The following is a 27,011-nucleotide window of genomic DNA, read 5'->3' on the forward strand; positions in this document are numbered from 1 at the left end:
TCTGTCAAATGGCCAGCTGTCAGTGCCTGCCTAAGTCTTATATCCAAGTAGGCAGCCATGTTGGTCTGAAGTAGTAGAACAAAATAGGAGTCAATTGCACATTTAAGACCAACTTAGTTTTATTCAGAACGTAAGCTTCTGTGTGCATGCACACTTCTTCAGACGAGGAATGAGGTACAGTAAGCAGAGCCACACATAGCCGGTGGGTTTTGAAATAGTGGTACAAAGTTAAAACCCAATAGCAGAATAGTAAAATTAACAAATTCAGAAAACCTTTGATCTGGGTTGCATTAGCGTGGGAAACCATAAAACAGTAACATGTCAGAATGTGAGAATGCCTGTTAATTATTCTATTGCTAATAAATCTAGGTCAAAAAGAGGACATTTCTTTCCCAGAAGTTTTTCATGTCCAACTAATTTACCTTTTAAATGTAACATGAATATATACAATATATATAGATTGCCATTAGGAAAAAATGCATTAAAATACAGTGGAAGATGGGTTTAGTATATGTAATGAGATAAACAGCCAATTTCCCTTGTTTGAGTATGTCAATACAAAAGCATTATTCTGATACACTATCCTAAAAGAGAAATACATTGGAATACTGTGGATATATCACCATACTTGGTGAAAGTGGATTTAGCATATGTAATGAGATAAAAAAAAACCCATCTCTGTTCAGTCCTGGGGAGGGGTTTGTTCCAAGTTTCATAATAGTTTGTAATTCAGCAATTCCCCTCTCCATTTTGTTCTTGAAGTTCTGAGAACTTTGTGAATTTGAGATATTTGTGAATTTCCTACATAATGCAGGGGGTTGTACTAGATGACCCTGGATGTCTTTCCAGCTCTATGATTCCATGATCACATGGCCCATGTGAATGTGGACTTTCCTCAGACATAGCCTCTATACATATGAGAATGGCTTCAGAGCACCAATGTAGAAAAATTGTCTCCTCTGCAGTCTTCCACTGTCTACTCTTTTAGATTGCTCAAGAATATGGATATAGTGTGAGTTCCAAAAAGTGGGCTGACTTGAGGGGAGGTGGCTGATATGGACCTGGACATAAGAACATGTACACAATATTACTTGCTATTCAACAGATATGCTAAGTCAGGGATGTCAAATGTCCAACCTGTGGGCCAGAACCAGCCTGCCCAGGGCTTTAATCAGGCTCATGGGTCTCTTTTCTCCCCTTCCCTCCTCCTATCCTCACCCTCTGAAGCTCCAATGCTGCCAAAGTTCCAAGCTCCTTCTGCTTTGTCTTTGCAGGCTAAAGCAGGAAGCAATTTGGGGCTTGCAAAGTTGCAAAGAAAATGTGGAATGGACTTTCCATTAAGGTCTCTGTGCCCAGATAGCAGAGATCTTAATGGAAAATCCATTCCATGTTTTCCTTGCACCTTTGTCTGTGCTACAATGTATTTTAATGGAGCTCAGTTTCACTTTTCAGTATTTATATGGCCAGTTAGATGTTGTTTCTTGCTGGAGTTGTGTGATCTTGCAAATAAAGGGTTGATGCTTTGAGCCAGCATGTCTCTGCTGAATGGACCTTAGAATTGGTGCCTACTGAGAACTCTAACCTGGGAACCCAGAGTCAAAGAGGGATATTACACTGAAGAGCCATGGAAGGGGGAGAAGCTTGCAATGCCCAGCCATTTCATATTTTCCTAAGCCCACAACATTTTATATTTTTGTTTATATTTTTCATTTCTGCTGTGATCTTTGTGCTTTTTTTTGATATTTTATTTTTAAAATTGCATTGCCAAATCCCACTATTCCCCTATCTTCTGTTTTAAACAAAACATTGCAAAAGTTTCAAGCATGTTTGTATTTTAAGTAAAAAACAATATCTTTAATTGTGTTTCTCTGTATCCTTTACAACGTTTATATCTCCACTACCTGGCATTGCATTTTATGATATGCATCGCCTGGCCCCACAAAGTTCCATTTATATCAGATCCAGTCCTCATAACAAATGAGTTTGATACCCCCCCAGTTCACCAGAGATGAATGGGTGGTGTTTCCCCCATTTTTAATGGATGTTTTTGGTTTGAGTGGGGATACTAATTGTTAAATACTGGGTTCTACATGGAGAAGTTCACCCAAGTACATGCTTTATTGGCAACTACACACTAAAAGCAACATGGTGGGGCTGAGACCCTGCTCATATGCATGCACCCTGGAACACCCCGTTGAGTCCCATACCAAATCACTGTGGTCAAGTTTTGCACCCCGAACCACTCATTTGTTCATTTGCAGAGTTCAAATCCGTCCAGGTGACCTGTGGCTTCCTGTGGTTCCGTGTAAGCGTGCGAAGCAATAAATTCAGTACATAACACTAATATAGCTGGGTGACTGTAAATAAAGAACCAAGTTATATGCCTCTTCTGAATCAATCAACAAAATAGATCAAGGATTTGATTTTGTACTAGGAGAACATTTTTGCTTTTATGCAAGATGAAATGTGGGAGTGTATTGACCTGAGAGCAGACACAGAACTTTCCAGTCTTAGACCATGCATTGCTGAGGGCATCACTGTTCTGCTTTCAGCTGGAAGTGTATTAAAGCTGAGGTTCATACCACTATCACTATTAAAACTGTGCAGTACTCTGTTCCTATACAGTGAGAACCATGATACATTTTCTCAGAAGTCCCATTCAGTGGCTATCAGCAGTATCGCAGCAGATCCTTTAATTCGTAATTTCCTCATCTCATTTCCTTTTTCCCAGCCCCACAATCTTCTCTTTGATTTAACTGGTCACTGTAGAGCACTCAGAGCTGAAAATCATTTTATAAAATGTCAAGCTTTTAAGGAAAATGCCAAATAATGTATGAGTCCATGCAACCCAGGGCTTTGTTTGTAGAAAAAGCCAAAGAGGGACTAATTTGCATATTAGGCCACACCCACTGATACAAAGCTGGCCGAAACGGCATTCCTGTGCATTCCTGCTAAAAAAACCAACAACCCTGCTCTTACTCATTTTTATATAATCAGTGTTTTAACTGAACACTTTCTGATTTCATTTCCTCTCCACAATCTGAGGCTGTTTAAAAATAATGAAGGAAGCCATGATGCAGGGCGTTTTAAAATGCAGTACAATCCATATTATCAACCAGGTCAGCAGTCTGACCACTTACCCTGCCAGGCATATCAGTTTTGCTTTGCCAGTAGACTGGCTGGCACCCAAATTCTTTTTTTAAAAAAATTGGCACAACCCAGGTCTCAAAAAATCTCCTCAAAAACTGCACAAAGTAGATTAGATTGAAAAGCTGTGCCCAAGATCATTCATCACCACCACCACCACCACCAATGCATATAGTTTTCAATGTGGTCTTATCTGTAGATATTCAAATCTGACAAGACAGGACTTTATGCAAACCTGGCAAAAGCTCTAGGTTTGCAGAAAATCCTGAAAGCTTAAAAAAAGTCAACACTATGGGGTTAAAAAAAACCCTCTACAAAATAATAGAAACAGCCTATAGCTTTAAGAAATGAATGCCCTAAGTCCGCGGTCCCCAGCCTTTTTGGCACCAGGGACCAGTTTTGTGGTAGATAATTTTTTCATGGGGGGGGTGGAATGATTTGAGGATGATACGTACCCAGAGCGCAGCTCCCCCTGCCCCCTGACAGAGAAAGTCCCTGCACTTAATGGGGATTCTGGGATCTGTACAGCCCTGCCTGGAAAGAAACTTGAACAAATTGCCAAGCAGGTGAGTCCCGGGCTGTGGTTGGGCAAGGAGGAGCTGCTGCCCACTTCACCCTTGAGTCATTTGTGCAGCTGAAGCATGGTGGGGAACCCATCCCCTCCTCAGATAGGACAGACACTCCTCTGCACAGCAAAGTTGCTCTGAGAAACAACTCAACACTGAGAGTGAAGCAGGAGCCACAAGTAAGGCAGGTCAAGCAAAGAGGAGCTCCTGGGCAGCAGTGCTGAAGTGGTGCATGACAAGACCCTGAGGCTCTGAGCCCCCTCCGATTACAGCTCACTCGCTCTCACACACCCTTGAACTGTGTGGTCACTGCTTACTGGTTGGGTACCATCCTGGTGGTCATGCACATCAGGGGAGGAAGCAGAGCGGTGAAGCCTGCCTGAAGGAGTAGGAAGGAAGAAAGCAGCGCTTGGTAAGAGAGGAAGGCGGCAGGCACATAGGCACCACATGCTCACTCTCTCACTCTCACTCTGCACAGTTGCACTGCTGCTTCTGCCCCTAAGTGTCCTTCTTGTGTGCGCATAAACACAGCAGCAGCCCAGCAAGTTGAATCATCCCAATACTGCCTCCTGGCCACCAGAGGCACCGATGCCTGCCCGACACCTGGAAAGGGGGAAAAAGAGCCAGGCAAGGCTCCATGGCTGGACAGGGCAGCTGGGCTCAGAGATTCATCTGGTTGGCACAGAGATCTCTTCTCCACTCCAAGATCCAACTATGCTGCTTGCCTGCCACTCACCTCCCGTGTGGCCTGGTTCCTGAACAGCCATGTACTGGTCCGCGGCCTGGGGTTTGGGGACCCCTGCCCTAAGTGACCATTGCTGACAGTACTGTCAGCCCTCAAGCCTTGGTTTTGCTCAGTAACAGGTGGAGGAAAGGGGGAGGGGCCCTGTCCATGGTTGTTTTGGCCTCTAAGGCTTCTTGCCAGGTGGCCAGGTGGCATACTAAGCGTGTCCTACCTGGCCTACTGGGTCACACCAGCCCTGGCAGCCATCTCACAAAACCTTGTATGGTGTAGCACTAAAACTTTTGAATTAGCATATGGGAGACCCAGGTATGAATTCCTACTCTGCCATGGAAGCTAACTGGATAACTTTGGGCCAGTACACATTCTCAGTCTAACCTACCTCTAGGGTTGCCAAGTCCAAATCAAGAAATATCTGAGGACTTTGGGGATGGAGCCAGGAGCAAGGTTGTGACAAGCATAATTGAACTCCAAAGGGAGTTCTGGCCATCACATTTAAAGGGACTGCACACCTTTAAAATGCCTTCCCTCCATTGGAAATAATGAATAGGGACATCTTATTTTGAGGCTCATAGAATTGGACCCCTTGGTCCAATCTGTTTGAAACTGGGTGGGGGGGGGTAGGGGGGTTGAAGAGAGGCACTGGATGCTATGCTGAAAATCTGGTGCCTCTACCTCAAAAAACAGGGGCCCCCCAGAGCCCCAGATACCCACAGATAAATTCACCATTATACTCTGGGAATCGATCTCTGTAGGGAATAATGGAAGAAGATATTGAATTTATATCCCGCCCTATACTCTGAATCTCAGAGTCTCAGAGCAGTCACAATCTCCTTTATCTCTCCCCCTCACAACAGACATCCTGTGAGGTAGGTGGGGCTAAGAGAGTTCTTACAGCAGCTGCCCTTTCAAGGACAACTCCTACGAAAGCTATGGCTGACCCAAGGCCATCCAGCAAGTGCAAGTGGAGGAGTGGGGAATCAAACCCGGTTCTCCCAGATAAGAGTCCGCACACTTCACCACTACACCAAACTGGCTCTTGGAGTGGAGTGCCCAGCAGACATTTCCCTCCCCCAACCTGGCTTTCTGATGACTCTGAAGCGGTGGGAGGGCCTCCAAACCGTGGGATTCCCTGCCCCCACCTGGGGATTGGCAGCTCTACCTACCTCACAGGGTTGTTGTGTGGATAAAATGGAATGGAGGAGAATGGTATAAGCTGCTTCGGGTTTCTTATAGGGTTGCCAGCCTTCAGGTGGGGCCTGAAGATCTCCCACTTTTACAACTGATCTTCAGCTGGCAGAGATCCACTCTACGGCATTGTACCATGCTGAAGCCCCTCCCCTCCACAAACCCTGCCTTCTCCTGCCTCCACCCCCAAAATCTCCATGTATTTTCCAACACAGACTTGGCAAGTGGCAACCCTATTTCATTACAGAAAAATGTGTAATACAAATAAAGTGAATTTAAAAGAAGTAGCTGGAGATAATAACGGAAAGCTAAAAGGTAGGTAGGTAGGTCAGTCAGTAGGAAGGCGAGAAAGAAGCAAGGAAAGGTGAGATTATGGGAGCTGCCAGAAAGAAGGAAAGCAAAAATTGTTTGTGGAAGGGGGTACAAGGGAAAGTCTGTTGCTCCCCTGCAAGTCTTTGTGGGTTCTCTACTGTATTACTGGGTCTGTCTTGATGCCTGGCATTATGCACCTGGGCCATAGTTTTCCTGAGTAGAGACTGGCAGGAGGGAAGGCAGGAAAGCTGAAGGGGGACGTATAAAGGTGGGTGGTGGTGGTGAGTAAGAAGGAGAGAAGGAAGTAGAAGGGAGATGCTATGGAGGCTTTCAAGGAAATGAAAGAGACAATAGCTAGGGAGGGAGAAATGAGATTTCCACCCCCCACCCCCAATTCTTTGCAGGTCACCCACTTACAGAATTTTATAGTTAAAAACAGATTTTGAGCTCAGGCTTTTGTGGCCTCAAAGCCACTGGTTCTCAGGTTACACAGAGTTCTACAGCAGGAAGTAAGTAAACGGAGTTACAAAGTATATTGAGTTGGGCTGAACTTGATGCATATACAATGAATTCTAAACAGTTACATTTTTTCTAAATCCATTGAAGTCTTACATAGGTGTAACTCTGTTTAAGATTGCACTGATAGTGTATTTATGGAAACAAAACAGACTTGGTGCATTTTAAAATCAAGCAAACATCTGAACATGGCATGATCTGGATATGGCTAGAACGTGATGATGTTTTGATTACATCTGATCAAGAGCCAGTTTAGCATTGTTTCTAGTCGCAGCTGACCCAAAGAAGTAAAATATGGGATATGGGGGAAGCACCGTGCAAAAATGTAGAGCTTCAGAGTCCCCTGTGATGTTTATTTGAGAGGAGAAAAGCAGATCAGACCAATGAGACAATCGGATCCCAAGCAGGGATGGAGGAAGGCTTGGATCCAGCCATGCCTAAACAAAAATGTACTTAGCACAATTCCGCATGCTTGTTCAAGGAACAGCAAAAAGACCGCAGCAACGCCTGGCACTTCAATATAATTTTTAAACGAAATAACAACGTGCATATCATATGGAGTAATGCAATGGCACAACTGATGGTTTGCATTTTTGTCGTTTTTTAAATTGTGTTAGAAGAAATCCCCGACGCTGCCTTGCTGTTCATGCAGAAATCTCTTCCTCTGAGGATAAACTGACAGACGCTGGGTCGGAACTATCCGCGTTAGGTGGACACAGCTTTCGTTTCTTTGGCGGGGGGGGGGGGAGTACTTTACAGGTGTGGCTGAGACCTGTGGAGGGAGTGGGACTCGCCTGAGGCGAGTGTCCAACGCTACAAAACTCTCCTCGGGTCTTCAGATGGCATATATGGAGCGAGGGGAGAAATGGCTTCACAGCTATCATCGACGGCAGTGGAGAGAAGCAGACACTAGCGTGCATAAACAGCCACACGCGCACATACTCCTTTGAGAGAAGAACACTCGCGCGCTCCTTCCAGTCGAAGAGCGCGCGGAAGAGGTGGGCGGGGAGGAGCTGAAGGAGAGGCGCGCGCGCTCGGCACTTCCAAACCGGGGGCGCGCTCCCGGTCCGAAGCGACGCGCGCAGCCGGCGTGTCACGTGGCCTCCCCGAGGAGGCGGAGCCGCGGCCGGGCTGAGGGTCGGTGTCCTGGACCTTCGGGCTTGCACTGACTTCCCCCTCCCTTCCCCTCCGCCCCGGCTCCCCCCTTCTCCAGCCCCGCAGCCTTTTGTGTTTTCCCGCGCCTGGCGCGGGCGCGTTGAAACGGGAGCAGCGCCGCCAGGTGAGCGCGCGGGTCCGGTTCTGTTTGTCTCCCTCCCCCTCCCCCCCGGTGTGTGTGTTGGTGCTGAGGCGGGGCCGGGTGGGTGGGAGGGCTGCACCGGTGAGGGGGGCCGAGCGACGGTCGAGGAGGGGAGGGGTAAACACGGCCTGGTCAGGGGCGCCCCCGGGCCAGAGGAGGAGGAGGAGGGAAGGGGGCGAGCGGGCCTGGGGCTGCAGCGGTGCTGGCGTGGCCTCTTGGAACCGGGGTGAGGCAGAGTCCTGGAACTCCCTTCTGGAGAGGCTTGCAAGCGGGGCGGGGGGGAGTGCCAGGGCCCAGGCAGGCCTGGCGGTGCTGAGGGTGGCAAGGTAGGAGAGCGGCTACCAGAGGCTCTGGGGGAGGGGAAAGTTGCAGGATGTTGGGTCCTATAGTGTGAGCGGTTGGTTAGGCTGCCTCCCTTGAGATCTGATCCCTCCCCTTGAGATCTAGGGTAGGTTTAGGGAGGACAGGTGGGTAAAGGACAGGATTTGCACAAGTTATAAGAAAATTGGACAATGATTGTTTTAGGTTACAGTTTTAAAAATACTTTCCTGGGAGTGAGCCCCACTGAATAAAATGTTTTTCTTCTCATAAGACCTAGGATTGATCCCATAGTAGCCACCTTTAGGGTATTCTTTTTGTCTTCCAGCCCTGTGCTAAATAACCTGGTACCCACATTGACAGTAAGGCTGATCTCTTCTTGAGATGCCTGAAATGGTCAGTTGGAAGCAGGCCTTATGCTGCTTTCAGAACCCTGAAGACAACTTCTGATTAATTCATCCTGTGACCTTTTTCACTGTTCACCCATGAGAATTAGAACATACTAATTCCAGTTTTATAATTGGGATCGGCTGGGATAATGTTGCATTTTTAAAAATACCCATGGAATGTACTTAGTTGGGTTTTTTTAGTCTCCTGTTTGATGTTAGAAAAAGTAGATAGAATTACTTCTTGTCACATAGACCAGTTGTTTAGGTAGTCCTGGAGTGAAGTAGCATCACTGATATTTCAGCTCTTATGTTAGTATTTTGTTTCATATTTGATGTTTCAGGTACAAAATACGTATTTTAAGAAGCCTTTTGAAGTCTGACAAATTCTGGAAGGCAATTAGTGTACTGTCAAGCTTGTGGATTGATAGTACTTGTGACTTTGATCTTGGAGGTTGTCCCCAGGACCAGTTTATCCTTGGATAACCTCAGGGAAACGCATTGTCCTTGGATGATCCTGTCAAAAGGGGTTCAGAACCCATAAATGTTTGTTTGTTTATAACACTCACTGATAGGTTGTTTATAAAATATTTGCCTGCATAATAAAACAAAATAATTAAAACAACATATGTGCTAAAAACAACTTTTAAAATTAGCAGAATATGTAAATATGTCCATGGTTAGGACACAGATTGTTATTCATTGTCTTTTAAAAGCAATTCATTGTATAATAATTGTTGTCTGATTATGTTATTGAACTATGATTTACAAATCCAGTTAAATATTTGGAGGGTGGGGGTCTGAGATCATATCTAATTAATTGTTCTGTCTATTCTGGGTTTGCAGTCTTACTGTTTTCTGCTTTAAAAAGTGAACTCACAAGGTTACTGTGTGTTAAATTTGGTGAAGGGAATTCTAGCCTTGAAGAGTGTTTGCATTTAAATTTTACGTGCTTTCTCTTCCTTTAAAGAGATTACCTGAAAGCAGTAAATACTCCTCCAATAATTACAGTGCAAGGCCAGGTCCAGAGAGAGTATCTGTTATATTTTTGTTCACCTCTTGTAAATGTAAATTTGTATCTGAAAGGTGGGACCGTTTCATCAGTCAGTGCTCATCAAATTTTTGTCTGAAGTACCTTGAAAACAAATTATGACCAATCAGACCTGTCTGCTTATTGTGTAAAAACAATGCTACTATGAGGAAAATATTGAAATTGTGTTACGTAGATTGTTAAGAAAGAGAGAGATGCAAAATAATTCATGTTTATTCATAAGTACTTATTTTCCTGAAGGTTGCTTAAGTAGCATGCTAGGCATTTTGTTTGCAGGGATGGAATTGTCCTTTGGCAAAGAAGTACTGATCAGTGGGATTGGACATCTTTTGGTTAACTTTTTAGGCTTATGTTTAACCTAGTGTTACCATTGTTCAGATCATAAAATGAACAAGCTAATCAATTTTGTCCTGATATTTAATGTGACTAAAGTATGTACTTACAGTAAAACGAAAATATGTACATTCTGTCATAGAAAAACTTCAGATTCATTTCAGTATAATAGTCCAACTTGTTACTTTCAACAAAAGTGTGCCGAATGGGGCTGAGGTGGAATGCCATATGTCCATGGCAAATCAGAACAGGACTGCTATGGCTCTCAAAATCTAAGACCAGTAATTAGTTGTGGAGTCCTATTTTTGACAGTATCTATTTTATGTGCTAATTTGAATGAAAGCAGGAGATCTGTTTATCACCTTGAGAAGGCAATTTGATTTATACTTTTTGCTTCATTGTGAGCTTCATAGACAAAACTTTAATTTTGTGTACTTATTCAATCTTTCAAAATAAAAAAGGCCACCAAGAGAAACAGAAGTACATCCATAAATATTACAATAAAATCTTAAAATAATATAACAAGCTTAAACTAAAGCTAACATTTGGATTAAAAAGCTTTCTGAAATAAAAGTCTTCAGCTGGCATCGGAATGCTAGTAATGAGCAGGACAACTATTATTATTGTTATTATTAAATTTATGAATCGCCTCATTCCGGCCAACTGTGGGCTCTAGGGAATGTACAACAGGGAAAATGCATATAAAATCAATAAAACCAGTTGATTAAGACAAGTTGCAACCAAGTGATATCCTTTATAACATGCTGCAGTTCTACTTTCTAGAGATTGGGAGCAATCCCCCCCATTAGGGGGAGGGGAGGGGGGGTGTCAATCTGGCAGCCATCGCTGTTCTCAGGCAAAAGCCTGGTGGAACATCTCTGCTTTATAGGCCCTGTGGAATAAAGATCCCGCAGGGCCCTGTTACCTTCCAGCAGAGAGTTCCACCAGGTTGGGGCCAGAACTGAAAAAGTCCTGGCCCTCGTTGAGGACGGCTGGACCTCTTTAGGGCCGGGGATCACCAGTAGAGCAGGGTTTGGAGAAGGGCTGTGGCTCAGTGGTAGAGCATCTGCTTGGTATGCAGAAGGTTCCAGGTTCAATCCCCGGTATCTTCAGTTAAAAGATCTCTCAGTGGGTGATGTAAATAAACCTCTGCCTGAGACCTTGAAGAGCTACTGCCAGCCTGAGTAGACAACACTGACTTTGATGGACCAAGGGTCTGATTCAGTATAAGGTAGTTCATGTGTTCTTGCTTTCTAAAGTCTAAAAATGGCCACTGAAAAGGCCTTTATGTGGGTCCCCATCAGACACACCTCTGCAGTTGTAGGTTCCCTCATTAGTGATGCCTCTGATTATCAGTGTGGGCAGATCTGTATGCATGGTAAGAGTTCTGCACATATTTTGGACCCAAACCATGGAAATGTAAAGGTCAACAGCAACACATTGGGTCTGGGACCAATATAGTTGATACAAGATAGGTGTTACATGCTTATTGTGGTGCTGCCCTGTTAATATTATGGCTGCTGTATCCTGGACCTGTTGACATTTCTGGATCATCTTAAAAGATAGCTTCACATAGAGTGCATTATAGTATTATAACCTGGATGTTACCAACACATTTGTGACTGTACCTAGTTCATCTTTTCCAGGAATGGCTGCAACTAGTGAACCAATCTAAGATGACAAAAACTACATTTGATCACCTCTGCTCCCTGTATAACAGGAATCAGAGAGGAATCCAGGAGCACACGCAAACTGCAAGCTTTCTTTTTCAAGAGAAGTACAACCCCATTCAGAGCAGATCGTATACCTGTTTTTGGATCAACTATATAGCGGGCATTCTGTAGTTGAATTATAGCCTGTAATAAATTCTTGGTTGTATTATATGGAACAAGAGATAAAAACTCTGAATATGGAAGAACTTTCATAACTGGCTCTGTTCAGCCTGGAGTAAAGGTTTAAGTAAGATAATGAGGGAAAGTAGCATTAGTTAGTACCTAAATGGACGATCTTGAAATTGGAATGCATTTTAGTATAACTTCAGTAAGTTCTAGTTTATGTGTTAATCAGTATAACAACATATATGGTTTAACTTAATGTAACAGTTTTAATGCAACATTAAAATGTATTAAATCTGTAAGTTTGTTGGGATCAAAGTCTAATACAGCTATTCAGTTGGCATAGTGAGGAACTTTTGAGTAATTTATGTAACTTAAGTGGCATTATCTTTCCTCTCTTTTATCTTTTTACGCTCATATTTTTTAAAAGTTGTACCGGTAATTCATTAGTTTACAGTGTAAAAAATGTTGATTTTCCACAATTAAGAAGCCGTAAGTTTTCCCAGTAGCAATAATAGACAAATACATCTTGGTAGCTATAAATACTAATAAGGACTGTCATCAGAGAGATGTATTTGGCCCATGATTTTAGAAATGGGGGCCAGAAATATATTCTGTTGGAGAATGGTCACCCTATAACAGGGGTGGCCATTAAGAGCAACATAGAATAAATAAGAACATAAGAGAAGCCATGCTGGATCAGGCCAATGGCCCATCCAGTACAAAACTCTGTGTCACACAGTGTCAGATGTTTGAGATCTGTAAGACAGGAACACCAGATGTTTGAGAGCTGGAAGGAAGGAGGGAAAGAAATGGGGAGGGAGAGGTGGAAAGAAAGCAACTTTAAATGCATTCTCCAAGCTGCTGGCTGGCTTGGAGAAATGATTAAAAGAGACAAATGCCTTCTCCAAGCTGGCCAACAGGGTGGTGGGGCCTTTGAGAGCCACACAATATGTGTGAAAGAGCCACATGTGGCTCCCGAGCCACAGTTTGGCCACCCCTGCCTTATAATCATAGGATTGTAGTCCAGATCCACTGCATATCACTTTGAAGGCCTTGGCCTAATACATAAAATATGTATCAAAATATGGTACTACCTCCAGCAAATATCAGAGCTTTTAATTTCCATAATTCATTTCTGTGTTGCTTGTGTATTTAGCAAAATTGTAATTTCTTCTTCTGTCTCTCACCTAACTTCTCCGTTTATCTATTAATAACAGTGTTTCAGGTGTCACATGTTTTCCTAACCTTAGTTTAAGTTTTGAGGGTATAATGAAACAGAATATTCTGAGTGTTCCCATTTGCATTACTTGTTCAGCTGCCATGTTTGGGGCATATTCATAAATATACAGGATTATAGTAGTGAGCTGACTTACAGAAGTGTAAAACTATGATAATACTGCTTAGTTCTGGAAAAGTTAGTATATAAACTAGGTGTTGCATATATTCTACAATTTATGTACATCCTTGTGACCCAGCAGCAGCAGAGCATGGCTTGTTGATAATTTTTGGCACGCTGGCTCCTTACTTGCTCTGTGATATCCAAAGTGGTACATGGACCAACTGTGAGAAACTCACATATATCTAAAGAGTAGCTGCTAGAGCCATTCCCATTATTAAGGCCTTCCCAGCAGTGGTGGGTTCTTTTGTGTACTATGATATCTACCCTATACGGACTAGGAAGTTATAGTTGACTACAGCTCCCCTGCATTATTTATTTTGTTAATTTGTATTCCGCCCTTTCCCACGAGTGGGCTCATGTGTAAGTGGCATGAAGTTAATTGATATTTATGCATTTATTTCTTACTGCATTGTCTTTGAGGCAGTTCATCTTCCTCATTTAAACTGTATAAGAGTTAAAGATGAGAGAGGGAAGCAGAATTGTAATAAGGAAGGTAATACCTGCAGTCATCCCATACTGTGGTTGTCTCATCTTGGTAAATGTATGCAAGTTTTTCAGAAGAGCATCCCAGATCTGTATTGCTGATTCCTTTGAAACCCCCTCCCCTTAAAAAAAAAAAAAGTATACACCCCTCACCCCAGAAATCCATGTTCTTGCCATTTCTGTGCCATTTGTTAGCAGCTGTTTCTGCTCTGCTATTTTATAGGGTTTTGTTTGTGAAACGGCTATGAACCCTACAGTGCCAAAACACTGTGGTTGTTAAATATGCAAAATACTAATATTTATTTACACAGCTGTTCAGTAGCAGTGAATCTCTGATGTGCTGTTATAGCTTATTGGGATTTGATAGTGAAATTAACATGAAAGTGTGGAGGTACATCTTTATATGATGTGTAGTTATCCTATGGAATATCATAGTCCTTGCATATGTCATAAATGTTTCTAAATTACTAGGAGGAAAGTCTTTTGACAACAACTAAAAATGGTGATACCTAAAAATACAGCCTTCATGTTTAGAGCAAAGTATATTGGGGAAAACCAGCTTTTGCCATCTTGCCCTGTTGTAAACTTGTGACATCAGGCTGGTTGGGCTAAACACTATTATTGCTTATAGTTTGTTATCAAGTGCCCTGTCTGCATCTTTTGTTCATGGCTTTATAACAACAGAAAGTTATAAACCAGCTGGATGATTTCTGTGACATTTCTAGAAACTAGACACCTTTGGAAGTAAAGGGTAGAGCTTTCTTTTGAGCAGGAACACACAGGAACGCAGTTCCGGCTGGCTTGGTGTCAGGGGTGTGGCCTAATATGCAAATGAGTTCCTGCTGGGCTTTCTCTACGAAAAAAGTCCTGGTAAAGGGTATTCTATACGAAGGGAGACGTTAGTATGTTGCTGGCAAACTTATAACAAGGCTAGTGTTTCTGAAAAAAATTGTACTGTGTTTTATGATTTTTTTTCTTATTAAGAGTACATTTTTAAAGGTCTGAAATGTTAACTCTACACTCAGGAAAATATTTTTAAAACTTGTAAGAAAAATATTGGAGTGGCTGGTAGTCTTAAGATCCAGGACACTTGGCTTGCAGTTTAACAAGCATACAAAGATATGTCAATAATTGCAATAACGCAGTATGGAATTGCATCAGAGGAGAAAGTGACTAGTTTACACAACATGTATGTATTGCTAGAATTATGTCTAAAATTGTTACGTGTCCAAGTTTATCTGTTTTCAGTTAAGGTTGCTATTGACCTCAATTTTTAATCCAATTTGTCTGTTGTACAACTTGTAATTATATTGCCAGTAGCTCAACTGGCATTGGACTGGATTCCAGCTTGTACTTTTCCATATTTGTAAGAACAAACCATAGAGAAATAAAAAAAAATCAAAATGCTATCATAGAAAAATTCAGTGTTAGTGATTGATTTTTTTTTGGGGGGGGGGCGTTATTATTGTGATTTCATCATTTGGATATATACATAAGAACCAGTAACTGGTGAGAGTTTCAGAATAGAATCTGGGAGACCCAGGTTCAAAATTCCCACTCTACCATAGTGTAGAGGGCAGGGCTTTTTTATAGTAGGAACTCCTTTGCATATTAGGCCACACACCCATGATGTAGCCAATCCTGTAAGAGTTTATAGTAGGCCCTGTACTAAGAGCCCTGTAGTCTCTTGGAGGATTGGCTACATAAGGGGTGTGGCCGAATATGCAAAGGAGTTCCTGCTACAAAAAAAAAACCCTGGGAGGGGGTAGATAAAAGGTAGATAGGCTTGGCTGGTAAACAGGAAGGAGAAAACAGATGGGAGAAGATGAGAAGATATGGGGGCTGCCAAGAGGAGAAGAGGAAGTGGTGTGGAGAGAGGGTACAGAGGAGGTGCCCTCCACAAGTAAAGTGGGGTGCCCTCCACAAGTTGTGGATTCCCCATGATACAAATGAGCTTGGGCCAGCAGTGTGCAACTTAGACTTTTCCCAGGGAGAGCCTACTAGGGGAAGGGAAAGAAACGACAGGAACATATGATAGGTTGGCTTTTGGGAAGGAAGGAGAAAAGAAATCTGTGAGGGCTTTCAGAGAAGGAATAGAGGAAATAGTGGGGAAGGGCAAAGTGAGATGTTCTCTTCAAGAGTTCCTGCTTGTAGATCATATAAGCTGATCCAGAGCCTCAATTCCTTGGGATTTGTTTTCATATAATGACAACTTAGTCCCTTTCATGTAACCACTTTGCTAAGTATACTTTCCCAGCTGAATTAACTGTCTTCTTTTAGTCCCTTATCTGAGCACCTGTTTCTTAAACAGATATTGCCATTTACGCATTCAGTAAGTAAGTATCTAAGTACTGTTGGAACCAAATGGTAGAGGCTTTGTGGGAAAAGCCTAGAAATTATGAATACTTAAGGGATGGTCTACAACAAGGGTGGCCAAACTTGATTAATGTAAGAGCCACATAGACTAAACGTCAGATGTTTGAGAACTGCAAGCAGGCCTCGGATTCAGTGGGAGCTCACACAGGAGCGTAGCTCTTGAACCTTTCTGAGAGTTCCACTTCCTTGTCCATTGAGTAGTATGTGCAATAACAATCCCTGGATGAGCTCCATCACCTGTTTTTCTACAAAATGACCCCTGACTGCAAGACATGAATGTCAGGTGTTTGAGAGCCGAAAGATAGGAAGGAAGGAAAGCAAATAGATGAGGGGAAGGAGACGAGGAAAGAAAGCTGCTTTAAATGTGTTCTCCAAGCTGCTGGCTGGCTTGGCTTGGAGAAGTGATTGAAAGAGACAAATTCCTTCTCCAAGCTGGTCATTGGGGTGGTGGGGGCCACACAAGAGCCACACAATATCTGTGAAAGATCCACATGTGGCTTTTGAGCCACAAGTTGGCCACCCTTGGTCTAGAATGTTATTAAAATGGGGATGGGGGGGGGATGAGAAAAGAGGACTGGTATATTACAAATGTCTAAATATCATGCTGGCAAATTTAATGTGCTTACTTAGATACCAAATTCTTTAAAAGGGATACAGATTATAGTTGCCACATTTTAGACCCTTTAACAAAGTTATTTTCCAGACCTAGAGAGCAAGGTAAGCTTTCTGTGCCATAATCATTGGGAAACAGACTGGCATTAGGGACTGCAGAAGAATAAAGGAAAACCCAGATAAATAGAGCTATATGAAAAATTGCTTTTTCTAAGATTGAGGGTTTCATGACATCAAAAGTAATTAAGGTAAAATTAATTAAGAAAGGCTGTTTCAATTATATTTTAGATACTACAAAGGATTTATAGTGATGATATTGGAGTAAGGTAGAACAGCAGTCAACTAATGTGGTTTAGTCTGCACATTAAAACATTTCTGATCCATGGCAGTGGTCTTGTATTTTCCTGCTGCATAATCCAGTTTGCAGTTATCTACTCCAGACATCAGTGGTGGTGATGGAAAGTGCTGTCAAGTCACAGTTGACTTATGGCGACCTTGTAGGGTTTCCAGGCAGGATCCAGAGATGGTTTGTCATTGCCTGCCTCTGTGTTGCATTCATAGTATTCCCCTACAAATACTAGCCAGGGCCAATCTACTTATCTTCCGAGATCTGACAGGATTGGGCTAACCTGGGCTATCCAGGTCAGGATCCAGACATCAGTAGAAAGTATGCTGTTTTATGACTATTATATTAGAACATGTTTATATTAGCTCTATTTCCCATATTAACTGCAGAGGTGAGAACTCTGAATGCAAATAGAGAGGTAAATCACAAAGGGGGGGCACCAAGACAGTGATACATTCCTTCCAAAAAGGTATTAGCAGTTAATTTGAAAAACTACAATGGGCAATAGGGTAGTTTACAGTCCATATAATGTTTTGGCTGTAAATTTCTTACAATTGTCATAAACAATTATTTCTGACTGCAATTCTGCAACCAGTAACATACCAATTTATTACATTCAACAATATTTTAAAAGATAAATGTTGCACTAAAATATTAGCCTTCTGCTCCATATCTCTTAAATGAATTAGTACATGCCTGTCTGCTATTATTGGTAAGACTATTGTGTAACTGTGGCTGCAATCACCCACACTAAATAATGCACTTTCAATCCACTTTTAGAGCACTTTCCAACTGGATTTTACTGTTTGAACTGGCAAAATCCAGTTTAAAAGTAGATTGAAAGTGCAATATTTAGTGTGTGTGATCGCAGACTATTTTCTTTAGCAGGATTCTATCCAATCTTTCTATAATAAATAGCACCTTAAGAAAGTACACAGCATTTCATCAAAACAAAGGAAAACCACAGCAAATGGTTAAAAAAAAATCCACTATATCCTGCTATTTTTCCCACGTTCAGTTTTGTTTGGTTTTTGTTTCATTTGTTGACTGCCTTTCTCATCGAGATTCAAGGCAGACCACACAATTAAAAACAACCAAATAAGAATAATATACAGCGAACAATGTATTAAAACAACCTATATACAAACAATGAAATAAAAAAAATGATGGGAACTGTGAACCTGTTCCCTTTTTAACAATGCCTCTTAAACAGTTTATTTTTATTCATTTTATGGAATGTGTAGGTTATTATAAACTCCTAGGACACAGTTCTATTATGAGTAGTAGAAATCATTATTATTCATGAACATTTTTATTATGCCTCTCTAGGGTCTGCCCTGACCTGGATGGCCCAGATTAGCCCAGTCTCCTCAGATCTTGCAAGCTAAGCAGGGTTGGCCCTGGCTAGTATTTGAATGGGAGATTTCCATGGAATGTCAGGGTTGTAATGCAGAAGCAGGCAGTGGCAAACTACCTCTGAATGCCTCTTGCCTAGAAAACCCATTGTCACCATAAGTTGGCAGCAACTGGACAACACACATACACATTCTAATCTAGGGTCTTCAAGGCAATTAGACAAAACACAAAAATGGGAAGGAGGGTCAGTGAGGTAATACCAAATAGAAAAGGCTCCATCCATTGGTGGAAGACAGAGGTGGGGGGATTAAATGATAGGGGGATTAAATAATATTCCTGGGAGAACATTACTTTATGTATGTATGTTCAAGAGCCTTCTATAGAATTTTCATGCTTAAAATTGTTATGAAACACATGAAGACTTGTGATGGAGGTCCCCTATGCTTTTGAGCATAGAATCATAGGCACACAGCCACAAAATGGCAGCCACAGAAAGTGGAGCCAGCCACAAATTGACTGCTGCAGTGTATCTTCAGTCACACAGTGAAGATCCTTGTGTTGTGGTGGCAGATGCAATGTTTTTAAAAATCTGCACAGCCAAGTAAATCTCCAGTGGCAAAAGGCCCACTTTCTAAAGTAATTTAGCAGATATCGGAAAAGGAGTCGGCAGTGACCATGGTGCCTACAGGCATGTTGGAGACCCCTGACTTGGGGGAGATATTTTTATGGTATAACATTTTAAAGCAGAATAGGTATGTGCAGTCTTTGCTCCTTGGTCCTGCACATTCAACCTCTCCCATATCCTCTGTGGTGTTGACCTTTAAAGCCCTTTATGGTCAGGGACCTGTCTATCTGCGGGACTGCCTTTCTCCACATATTCCCCAGAGAGCACTGCGTTCAGGGACGAAAAATCTATTGTCCATCCCTGGACCAAAAGAAGCCAGGTTGCGTACGACACGAACCAGGGCCTTCTCGGTGGCAACACCAGAACTCTGGAACGCTCTCCCAGAGGCCATAAGGGCCCTGCAGGATTTGTCTACATTCCGCAGGGCCTGTAAGACCGAATTGTTCCAACAGGCCTTCGACATTTAACCGAGAGAGAGCTGCCACTGGACATCATATAGAGCACCATGCAGAGTACCGATGGTCACCATCGAACTTTCAGAACCGCTATACTGTACTGTATTAATACAGCACCATGAAATGTTTTAAATAATTTAAATATGTAATTATGTTTTATTGGTTTTTAATGGAAGTGATGTGATGTTGTGAGCCACCCTGAGTCCACTTGCGGAGAGGGCGGGATATAAGCTTAACGTAATAAATAAATAAATAAATAAAATTTGTCTTTTTAAGTTCCTGTCCCATGTTGTCCTTTGTTCTGTAACCAAACTGAAACTCGGTTCCTAGATGCAAATTGTATAATATATTCAAAATTCCTCAATCTCTATAAAGTTTCTTCTGTTGAGTTTAGTTTTGAGGCTTTGGGGATTTTAAAAATGCAGTTCTTTTTTGCAGTGTTCCATGTAAGTTTGGGGCTCCACAGTTTATATTGTACACATAAGTAGACCAGTCATATAAGCAGTGATTTGCTGCTGCAAGCCAACTGGTAGGCATTGAAGTCAGTTTTGAGGATTTCAGTTTGGAATCATGTCAGTAATGAGCAATTGCAATATATAATACTGGATTCACTAGATATGTTTCATATTTATAAAATAGAAATGCGCAGAATAGAATTTTATAGAATTATGTTATCATTGCAATTTGTAGCTTAAATCTTAAGAAGCATGATTTCATTTATGTTTGTCCTTTTCTATCTGTAAAATCTGCAGATGAATAAGAATAAAGGATTAGAATACACAGTTTAGAAAGGTATGTCAGTTCTCTTAAACTACAGAATACAAAGATAAAGCTTAGCCTTCTGCTTTGGGATTTGGTATCTGTTAGTTCTGCTTGTCGCAGTTAAGGATTGTCATATTGCCATGTTTTATCTTTGTTATTTTGCCATATTTTCAGTTCATCCCTCAGCACAGTTACATCCTTCAAAGTATGTTCAAGTCATTAGGATTAGAACAGTGTAATTCTGTTTATGATTCTAAATTCTCCACCTCGAAAACCTAACACTGACCATCCAAATCACACAGTCGGCACACTAAACTGTAAAAAATGGCAGAAACAAAACTGGAACGGAGGGAGCACCTGCAGGACAAATTGTGTGAGCTTATCTGTACTCGTGTTAATGTTATCTCTCTGAATGCAGCATTTAGGACTGCATTTGATTTAAATTTATTAGGAGACCTGAGTTGTGATTTTAAAATTTGGTTTTTGTGTCTTTAATGCATATTATGTGTTTTATCCTTGAGGTCCGTAATGTAGAAAGGTAGCTAATAAATAAATAAACATGAACTTGAAATAAATAAACATGAACTAATTAAAGTCTTTTGCCAGAGAATGTTAAATATACCTAGTTCTCAGTTCTGAATCTCTGAATGAAAGTGATTCAGGCTACATTCCTAAGAACACTTTCCTGGGAGTAAGCCCCACTGAATAAAATGGCAGTTTTGATTAGACCGGTTTAAGATTGTTTCTCTTTTGCAACTTTACATTTTCTGCTTGGGGATCCTGTTATACACAACCTAAGGATTAGTGTGGTATTGTATCTTAAATTCCTGAATTCCAGCTGTGCATAAACTCTGTGTGTTGTGTTCTCTTGACTAAAGAATAACTTTAAAATGTATGTTTCAGAAAATGTTGAACGCTGTACTATATTATAAAGCTGTTTGAAGTGTTGTAAAGGTTTTGACTTTACATAGATTTGAAGTTGCTTTGATAGAATTGGGAAGGTGATTAATTTTAACTGGGTATATTTGCAGATTCATTTGAAGGCTTCTGATTTGTCGCAAAAGAGTTCAGAGGATTAGACTCCCACAGTCTGCATAAGCAGACCTGGAACCTGAATACTATTATGGATCGAATTTTCACGGTCAGCTTAACTGGTCATGCAACTTCTGATACAGGATCTCCTGGTAGGCTGTCTTTTTATTGGTGTGAATAATTATTGTTCTTACCCATAAATGCCTTCGTTTTGCACAGAAATGTTGCAAACAAAGCCTTTTAGCCTTGTGTTCACAATATTTTTCTTTCCTTTATTATGTTAAAAAAATCTCACTGATTTAGGATTTACTTTACTATCGGTGAAATAGGCCCAAGTCCATGAAAGGATAGATTACAATGCATTTATTAGTATTTAAAGTGCCACATCACGGTGAGTTTGTTAGTTTAAGAGCCACACTAAACATTACTATTTTAAAATAGTTGGGTCTGGGTTCCTTGAACCCGGCTCGTGTTCTTTAATGGCTTCTTTAAAAAAAAAGTGGGAGAGCCCCAATGGGCTCAGAACAGTGCTGTAGGGGGAGGAAGAGCTCTTCCCCCCACCACCCCCGGAAGCTGCTTTCCTAAGCAAAAACAGCAATAACTCCTCTCCCAACCCCCCCACCCCAAAGTATGGTGGTCATATAGGAAAGCTGCTGAGGGGGCAAGTGCTCTTCTCCCTGCAGTGCTGTTATGAACCCTTTTTTCCCTGCAGTGTTGTGTCATTGTGGGGGACCCATGTTGGATCCAGGGAACCCAGGCTCAACTCACAGTAATGTTTAGTTTGACTCTTAAGAGTGAACTCGGTTATCATCACAGTTCTGAATGTCAGTTTTGAATGTCAGTTGCATTTTATTTTCAGTGCATACCCCAGTATGCACACCCCACAATAATGTCATTCTTTCTCTTCCAAAAGAAAAAATGGGGAATGACAGCAAAAGTGATGAGATTTTTGAAAACATCTGCTATAATATTCAGTGGCTGCAGAACTTTTTGAAATCCTATTCACTAAAGTAAGGGTTTCTTCCAGTGGTCACTTTGTCTTAGCTCTGGCTGGAGAAGAGGAAGGTTCTGGTCTGATATGAATTCTTGCTTCCCAGTAATCAAACTGCAACTGACACTGCTGTGAAATTTCTGTTCGCCCCTCAGCAAGTGCAGTTATAACAGTGGTACTATCTTGGGAGCACCTACTAGATGGTATCTTGACAACACTGCCTAGTGCTCCAGGTCCCTTGCTTCTTAAAGTAGCAAACTTGCTTGGGAATGGACTGTGGCTCAGTGGTAAAGGCACTGTTCTGTGTGTAGATGGTTTGAGGATCAATTCCCTGCATCACCACTTAAAAGAATCAGGTAAATGAAACAAGAGTCCATAGATTTAAATGAGTGTATTCTAGCATAAACTTTTGTAACTCAGATGCCTGAAGTGTACATCCATAAGACTGATTATATTAAAAAGACTGCAACCGGAAAGTGCAGGAGGATATTATTTTTAAAAGGCTAGTTTAAAGATCCAATGAAAAGAGTGATCAGGGTACTCAGAATAGGTGCGGCTCACTCTATTGACTATCCATATTGATAGTCAGGCAAAGTAGAATTAGGATAAAATACAAAAAACAGATCTAGTTAAAAAGTTACAAAAGTATAGCTGCACAAGTCCTATTTGTAAAGGAATGAGAAATCCAAAAGACCTTGTTAAGACTCTTGAAATCAGAGAAGGAGGATGGTGTTAAACATTTTGATGAATTCTTGTTCAGCAATTTTGAATTTGATTTTTTCTTCAAAATTGTTTTATAGAATAATGGTAAGTAATAGAATGTCCTGGAAGTTTAAAATGTATCCACTAGTTTCTGAATGTTGTGATTTTTCATGCCAGATTTGTGGCATGATTGACATGTTTGGGCAATGTGTAGAACAGAAGAGTTCCAAAGTGGGGGAGAAACAGTTTTACACAGCGGTAGGTAGGTAAGAACTTTGGGAGAGGTGGCAGGGTGAAGGACTTGCAGGGATGATGCTCATAACAGGCTGGCTGCTGGTCAGGGTTCCATCCCCCTCATAGATGAGGCTCACAGGCATTGGTTGAATATTCAAGCTTTAATGCCCACCCAGCCCAATACACTCTGCTAAGAGGTGTTCCCCTCCCAACTGAGTTCCTGCACTCTGCTGCCAGGATAGTTAACACACTCCCTGCTGCCATTGCATCTACAAGTGTCTCTCTTTCTCTCTCTCTCCCTCCCCCTCAGTCTAGGGTTGCCTAGGATGACCCCAGTCCTGCCTCAGTCCTAAGGGTATCCTGTCCCATGCACTGCTGCTGTGGGCCCCAACCACCAGGACTTTTGTTCAAACTCAGCCCAACAGTCCCTCTGATTGCCACCTGCTTTGTACCTTCAGCCCCTTTGCTGGTGAGCCCATCTTAGGTGCCCTCAGCCCTTGGGGGCGGGGGCTGCACCATCCTGGCCCAACAGCTAGATGAAACGGGTCTTGTGGAAATGAAAAGTATAGCTGAATTCTCAGCTTAAGTTCTACTGATTTCATTAAGACTGAAGCCTTAACTTTTATGATCATGATACAATACAAATGTGCCTAATTAAGTATTTAAAAATCAGTGGGTTTAAATTTCCCTAGTTTGTGCTATATTCTGATTTTATCCTCTCTAAATAATCTACAAAACCATTTGCACATTGTATATGCTTCCTTACAGATCCATGCATGTGGTAATGGGTGTAATAATTGTATAAAATGATTTAATCTTGCTTGTGCTACCCTTACTGGCTGCTGTGGTTCAGGTAGACGTTTGTACCATACACTGTAGTCAGTTACATGTGTATTGTTTTGCACTGACGTTGAGCTGTGCTTAATGACAGTTTGGCTCTTATACCAGGGAGCATTGGCAGGTATACCCCAGCAACAGTAGGTTCATCTTTGGCTCCCAGGACCACATGAAAAGGTGTGCCTTGCATGAATTCTTCCCTTTCTCAATGCCTGACCCTGTGCTATGTTGTAACTTGGCTGCAAAATATAGGACTGAGTAAAATCACTATAATCCTAACTGTACCTTCAGTAGATCCAGGTGGGTAGCCATGTTGGTCTGAAGCAGCAGAACAAAATTTGAAGCCAGTGGCACCTTTAAGACCAGCTTAGTGTTATTCAGGATTTATGCTTTTTGTTGGTCTTAAAGGTGCCACTGAACTCAAACTTTGTTCTGTACCTTCAACAGTAATTTTGTATTTTGTCCCTGTTTAACTTTAGCATTGATAGTATATAGTTGGTGCAGCTAAATATGATCAAAAGTGCTCCTTTCTAAACCTATTAACAATAAAATATAAGCAGCAGAAACAATAGACTGTGCCTGCCTAGATGCCTCTTTGTATATGTATTAAACAATGTATTTTTGAACTTTTTTTTTTTTATAATAGGTCCTTAATACCTGAGTAGCTTCCATTGCAGCAGATCACATGACCATGGTTTGGGGTGACATACCTACCTTAAAAGATAACCACTCTTCATTGTGCTATCCAACCATGGAAGAATCAGAAGTGGATATTGACTCTGGACTGGAGGAAGATGACATGAATCACGACAGCCTTTCTGACGATTCCACCATTTTTGTAGCTTTTAAAGGGAATATAGAAGATGATGACTTCAAACAAAAATTGGGCATCATATTGCATGATGTGCCCGGCCTTTTGCACATGGGTACTTTATTGTTTTGTATCCTTTAGCTAGAAAATGTGAAAATGTAAATTGTGTAAAAATTAAGTTACTCTAGAATTGTCCATATGGTTTTAGGTAGCATAAACAGAAGGTATAGGTGGTCAGACTCTACACCTTATTCTGCATGCATGAGATCTCCACTGATTCCACCTTCCCATTTCAGGACCCCCAGACATATCCTGAGTGTCCATTGGCCCTCATGAGAAGAATTATGGGGAACTCAGTAGGTTCCAGGGAGAAGTGGGAAAGTTCCGTATAGGGAGCAGCTCACATGTATTTTCTGATTACATCATTGTTCTTTCAATATTTTATTGTCCATCTGTTTACTAAATTCTCATATGTGATGCTGTGGGCAGGCCATTGAACTTCTTTTTTACTTTATTACTGTGTTCTTCCCCTGATACATCTGGTTCTTTGAGCTATTAAATTATGCTGTATTCCATTTACCAATGAACAGATGAGAATAGATCCTGGCAGTTAAGTTACCTTGGGGAGACACGAGCCATTTGTTTCTTGCCTTGGAAAAAAATCATTATGGCAAACTCGAAGGATTTTGTGCATTGGATAGATAAAGTGATTAGGCTGTGCTTTAGCTGTCCAAGTGAAACAAATAAATGACCCTCTTTTAAGTGAAGAAAATTATTTGGGTTTCCCTACTGAAGTGTTCTGTGCTTGTATACTGAAATATGCATGTCAGGTTAGTATCTTTATCTTTCTAATAATTAAATTGTTCACTCAGCTCCAGTTCTGCAGTAATCAAAACTGATGTTATTAGTCCCTGTTAACATTCTCCTTTCAGAATTTTTATTTTTGCTAAAAGTTTGAATAGTCCAGGTTGCAAGGCTGTATTGATCCATTTCCATTTTACTATATGTGATCACTTACTACTTAGAAATAAGTAAAATATGTAATTTTTCAAGTTTGTAATTTTGTAAGTCTGTTTAATATTTATTATTTGTTAAAATGTATATCCCACCTTTCCTCTTGATTCATGGGAGATCTATACTTGGTTTACCTTTACTCAGGAAAGGCTGGTCTTTAAGGGAGCTAGCCCAGTGTTATTACCTTCATGATGATATACTGAATTCTTCCTCTGGTACTTTTGTTGAGTTAACTTACAGGAAAGAAGCCTGTTTATTGGTAGGAAGTGTTGAATATAAGTATGAGAACCTTGCTAATCCTCACTTAGTAGTGAGTAGTTTTGTTGTTTTTTCTATTGATTTCTCTTTTTCTTCTCAACTAAGATTCTAACAAGTTAAAATTGAGGAAGGTAGAACCCTGGAACAGCGTACGTGTCACATTCAATATTCCTCGTGAAGCAGCTGAACGACTACGAATGCTGGCTCAAAATAACAATCAACAGCTTAGAGATCTGGGGATTCTCTCGGTTCAAATTGAAGGTAGTTAAAGTTACTTTGTAGCACGTTAAGAAATACATTTGAAATTATTGGCAAAAAAAGCTGTCGGTTTTTGCAGAAATTTGACAAAAGCAATAATAACGTTAAATAATGGTACAATTCGTGAGCAATCTAATTTTGTGACTTGCTGGTAGAGTATACTATTCTTGCCACAGGGATTGGTCTTTGTGATCATTTTCCCTCTTCTGTCTTTGCCCCATGCTGTCTTGTTTATTAGTGCGTATCATGTCACTTTATTTCCTTTGTCCACCTTTCTCACTGAGCTAATGGTGTGTTATGAGACAGTGGACCAGTGTAATACATCCAGTGAACAATGCAGTATCAGTATGTTTATTTAGGAGATGGGCTGGTACAGCATTTACTTTGTGTGCAGAAGATCCCAGGAGATTTAGTATTCTAGTTGAAAGGATCAAGTAATAGGTGATACGAAAGACTTGTTAGATAACACACTGAAAATGACAAGACAGTGTGGATTGCAATAAAAAAGGCCAACACCATGCTGGGAATTATTAGAAAGGAATTATTAGAAAGGGAATTGAAAACAAATCAGCCAGTATTATAATGCCCCTGTATAAATCGATGGTGCGGTCTCATTTGGAGTACTGTGTGCAATTCTGGTCACCGCACCTCAAAAAGGATATTATAGCATTGGAAAAAGTCCAGAAAAGGGCAACTAGAATGATTAAAGGGTTGGAACACTTTCCCTATGAAGAAAGGTTAAAACCTTGGGGCTCTTTAGCTTGGA

General features: G+C 41.3%; 1 protein-coding gene across 1 annotated transcript in view; it reads left to right on the forward strand.

Annotated features, from left to right (window-relative positions):
• Nucleotides 1-21,139: 21,139 nt before the first annotated feature.
• Nucleotides 21,140-27,011, forward strand: part of NCOA6 (nuclear receptor coactivator 6) — a 33,082-nt gene continuing 27,210 nt past the window's right edge. Inside the window, exons 1-3 of the mRNA XM_060230975.1 lie at nucleotides 21,140-21,292; nucleotides 24,551-24,830; nucleotides 26,093-26,248. Of these exons, the coding sequence (XP_060086958.1) occupies nucleotides 24,590-24,830; nucleotides 26,093-26,248 (397 nt within the window). The 5' untranslated portion in view covers nucleotides 21,140-21,292; nucleotides 24,551-24,589. The remainder of the gene's footprint in view (nucleotides 21,293-24,550; nucleotides 24,831-26,092; nucleotides 26,249-27,011) is intronic.

This window comes from Heteronotia binoei, chromosome 2, assembly GCF_032191835.1.
Source record: "Heteronotia binoei isolate CCM8104 ecotype False Entrance Well chromosome 2, APGP_CSIRO_Hbin_v1, whole genome shotgun sequence".
NCBI classification, from domain to species: domain Eukaryota; kingdom Metazoa; phylum Chordata; class Lepidosauria; order Squamata; family Gekkonidae; genus Heteronotia; species Heteronotia binoei.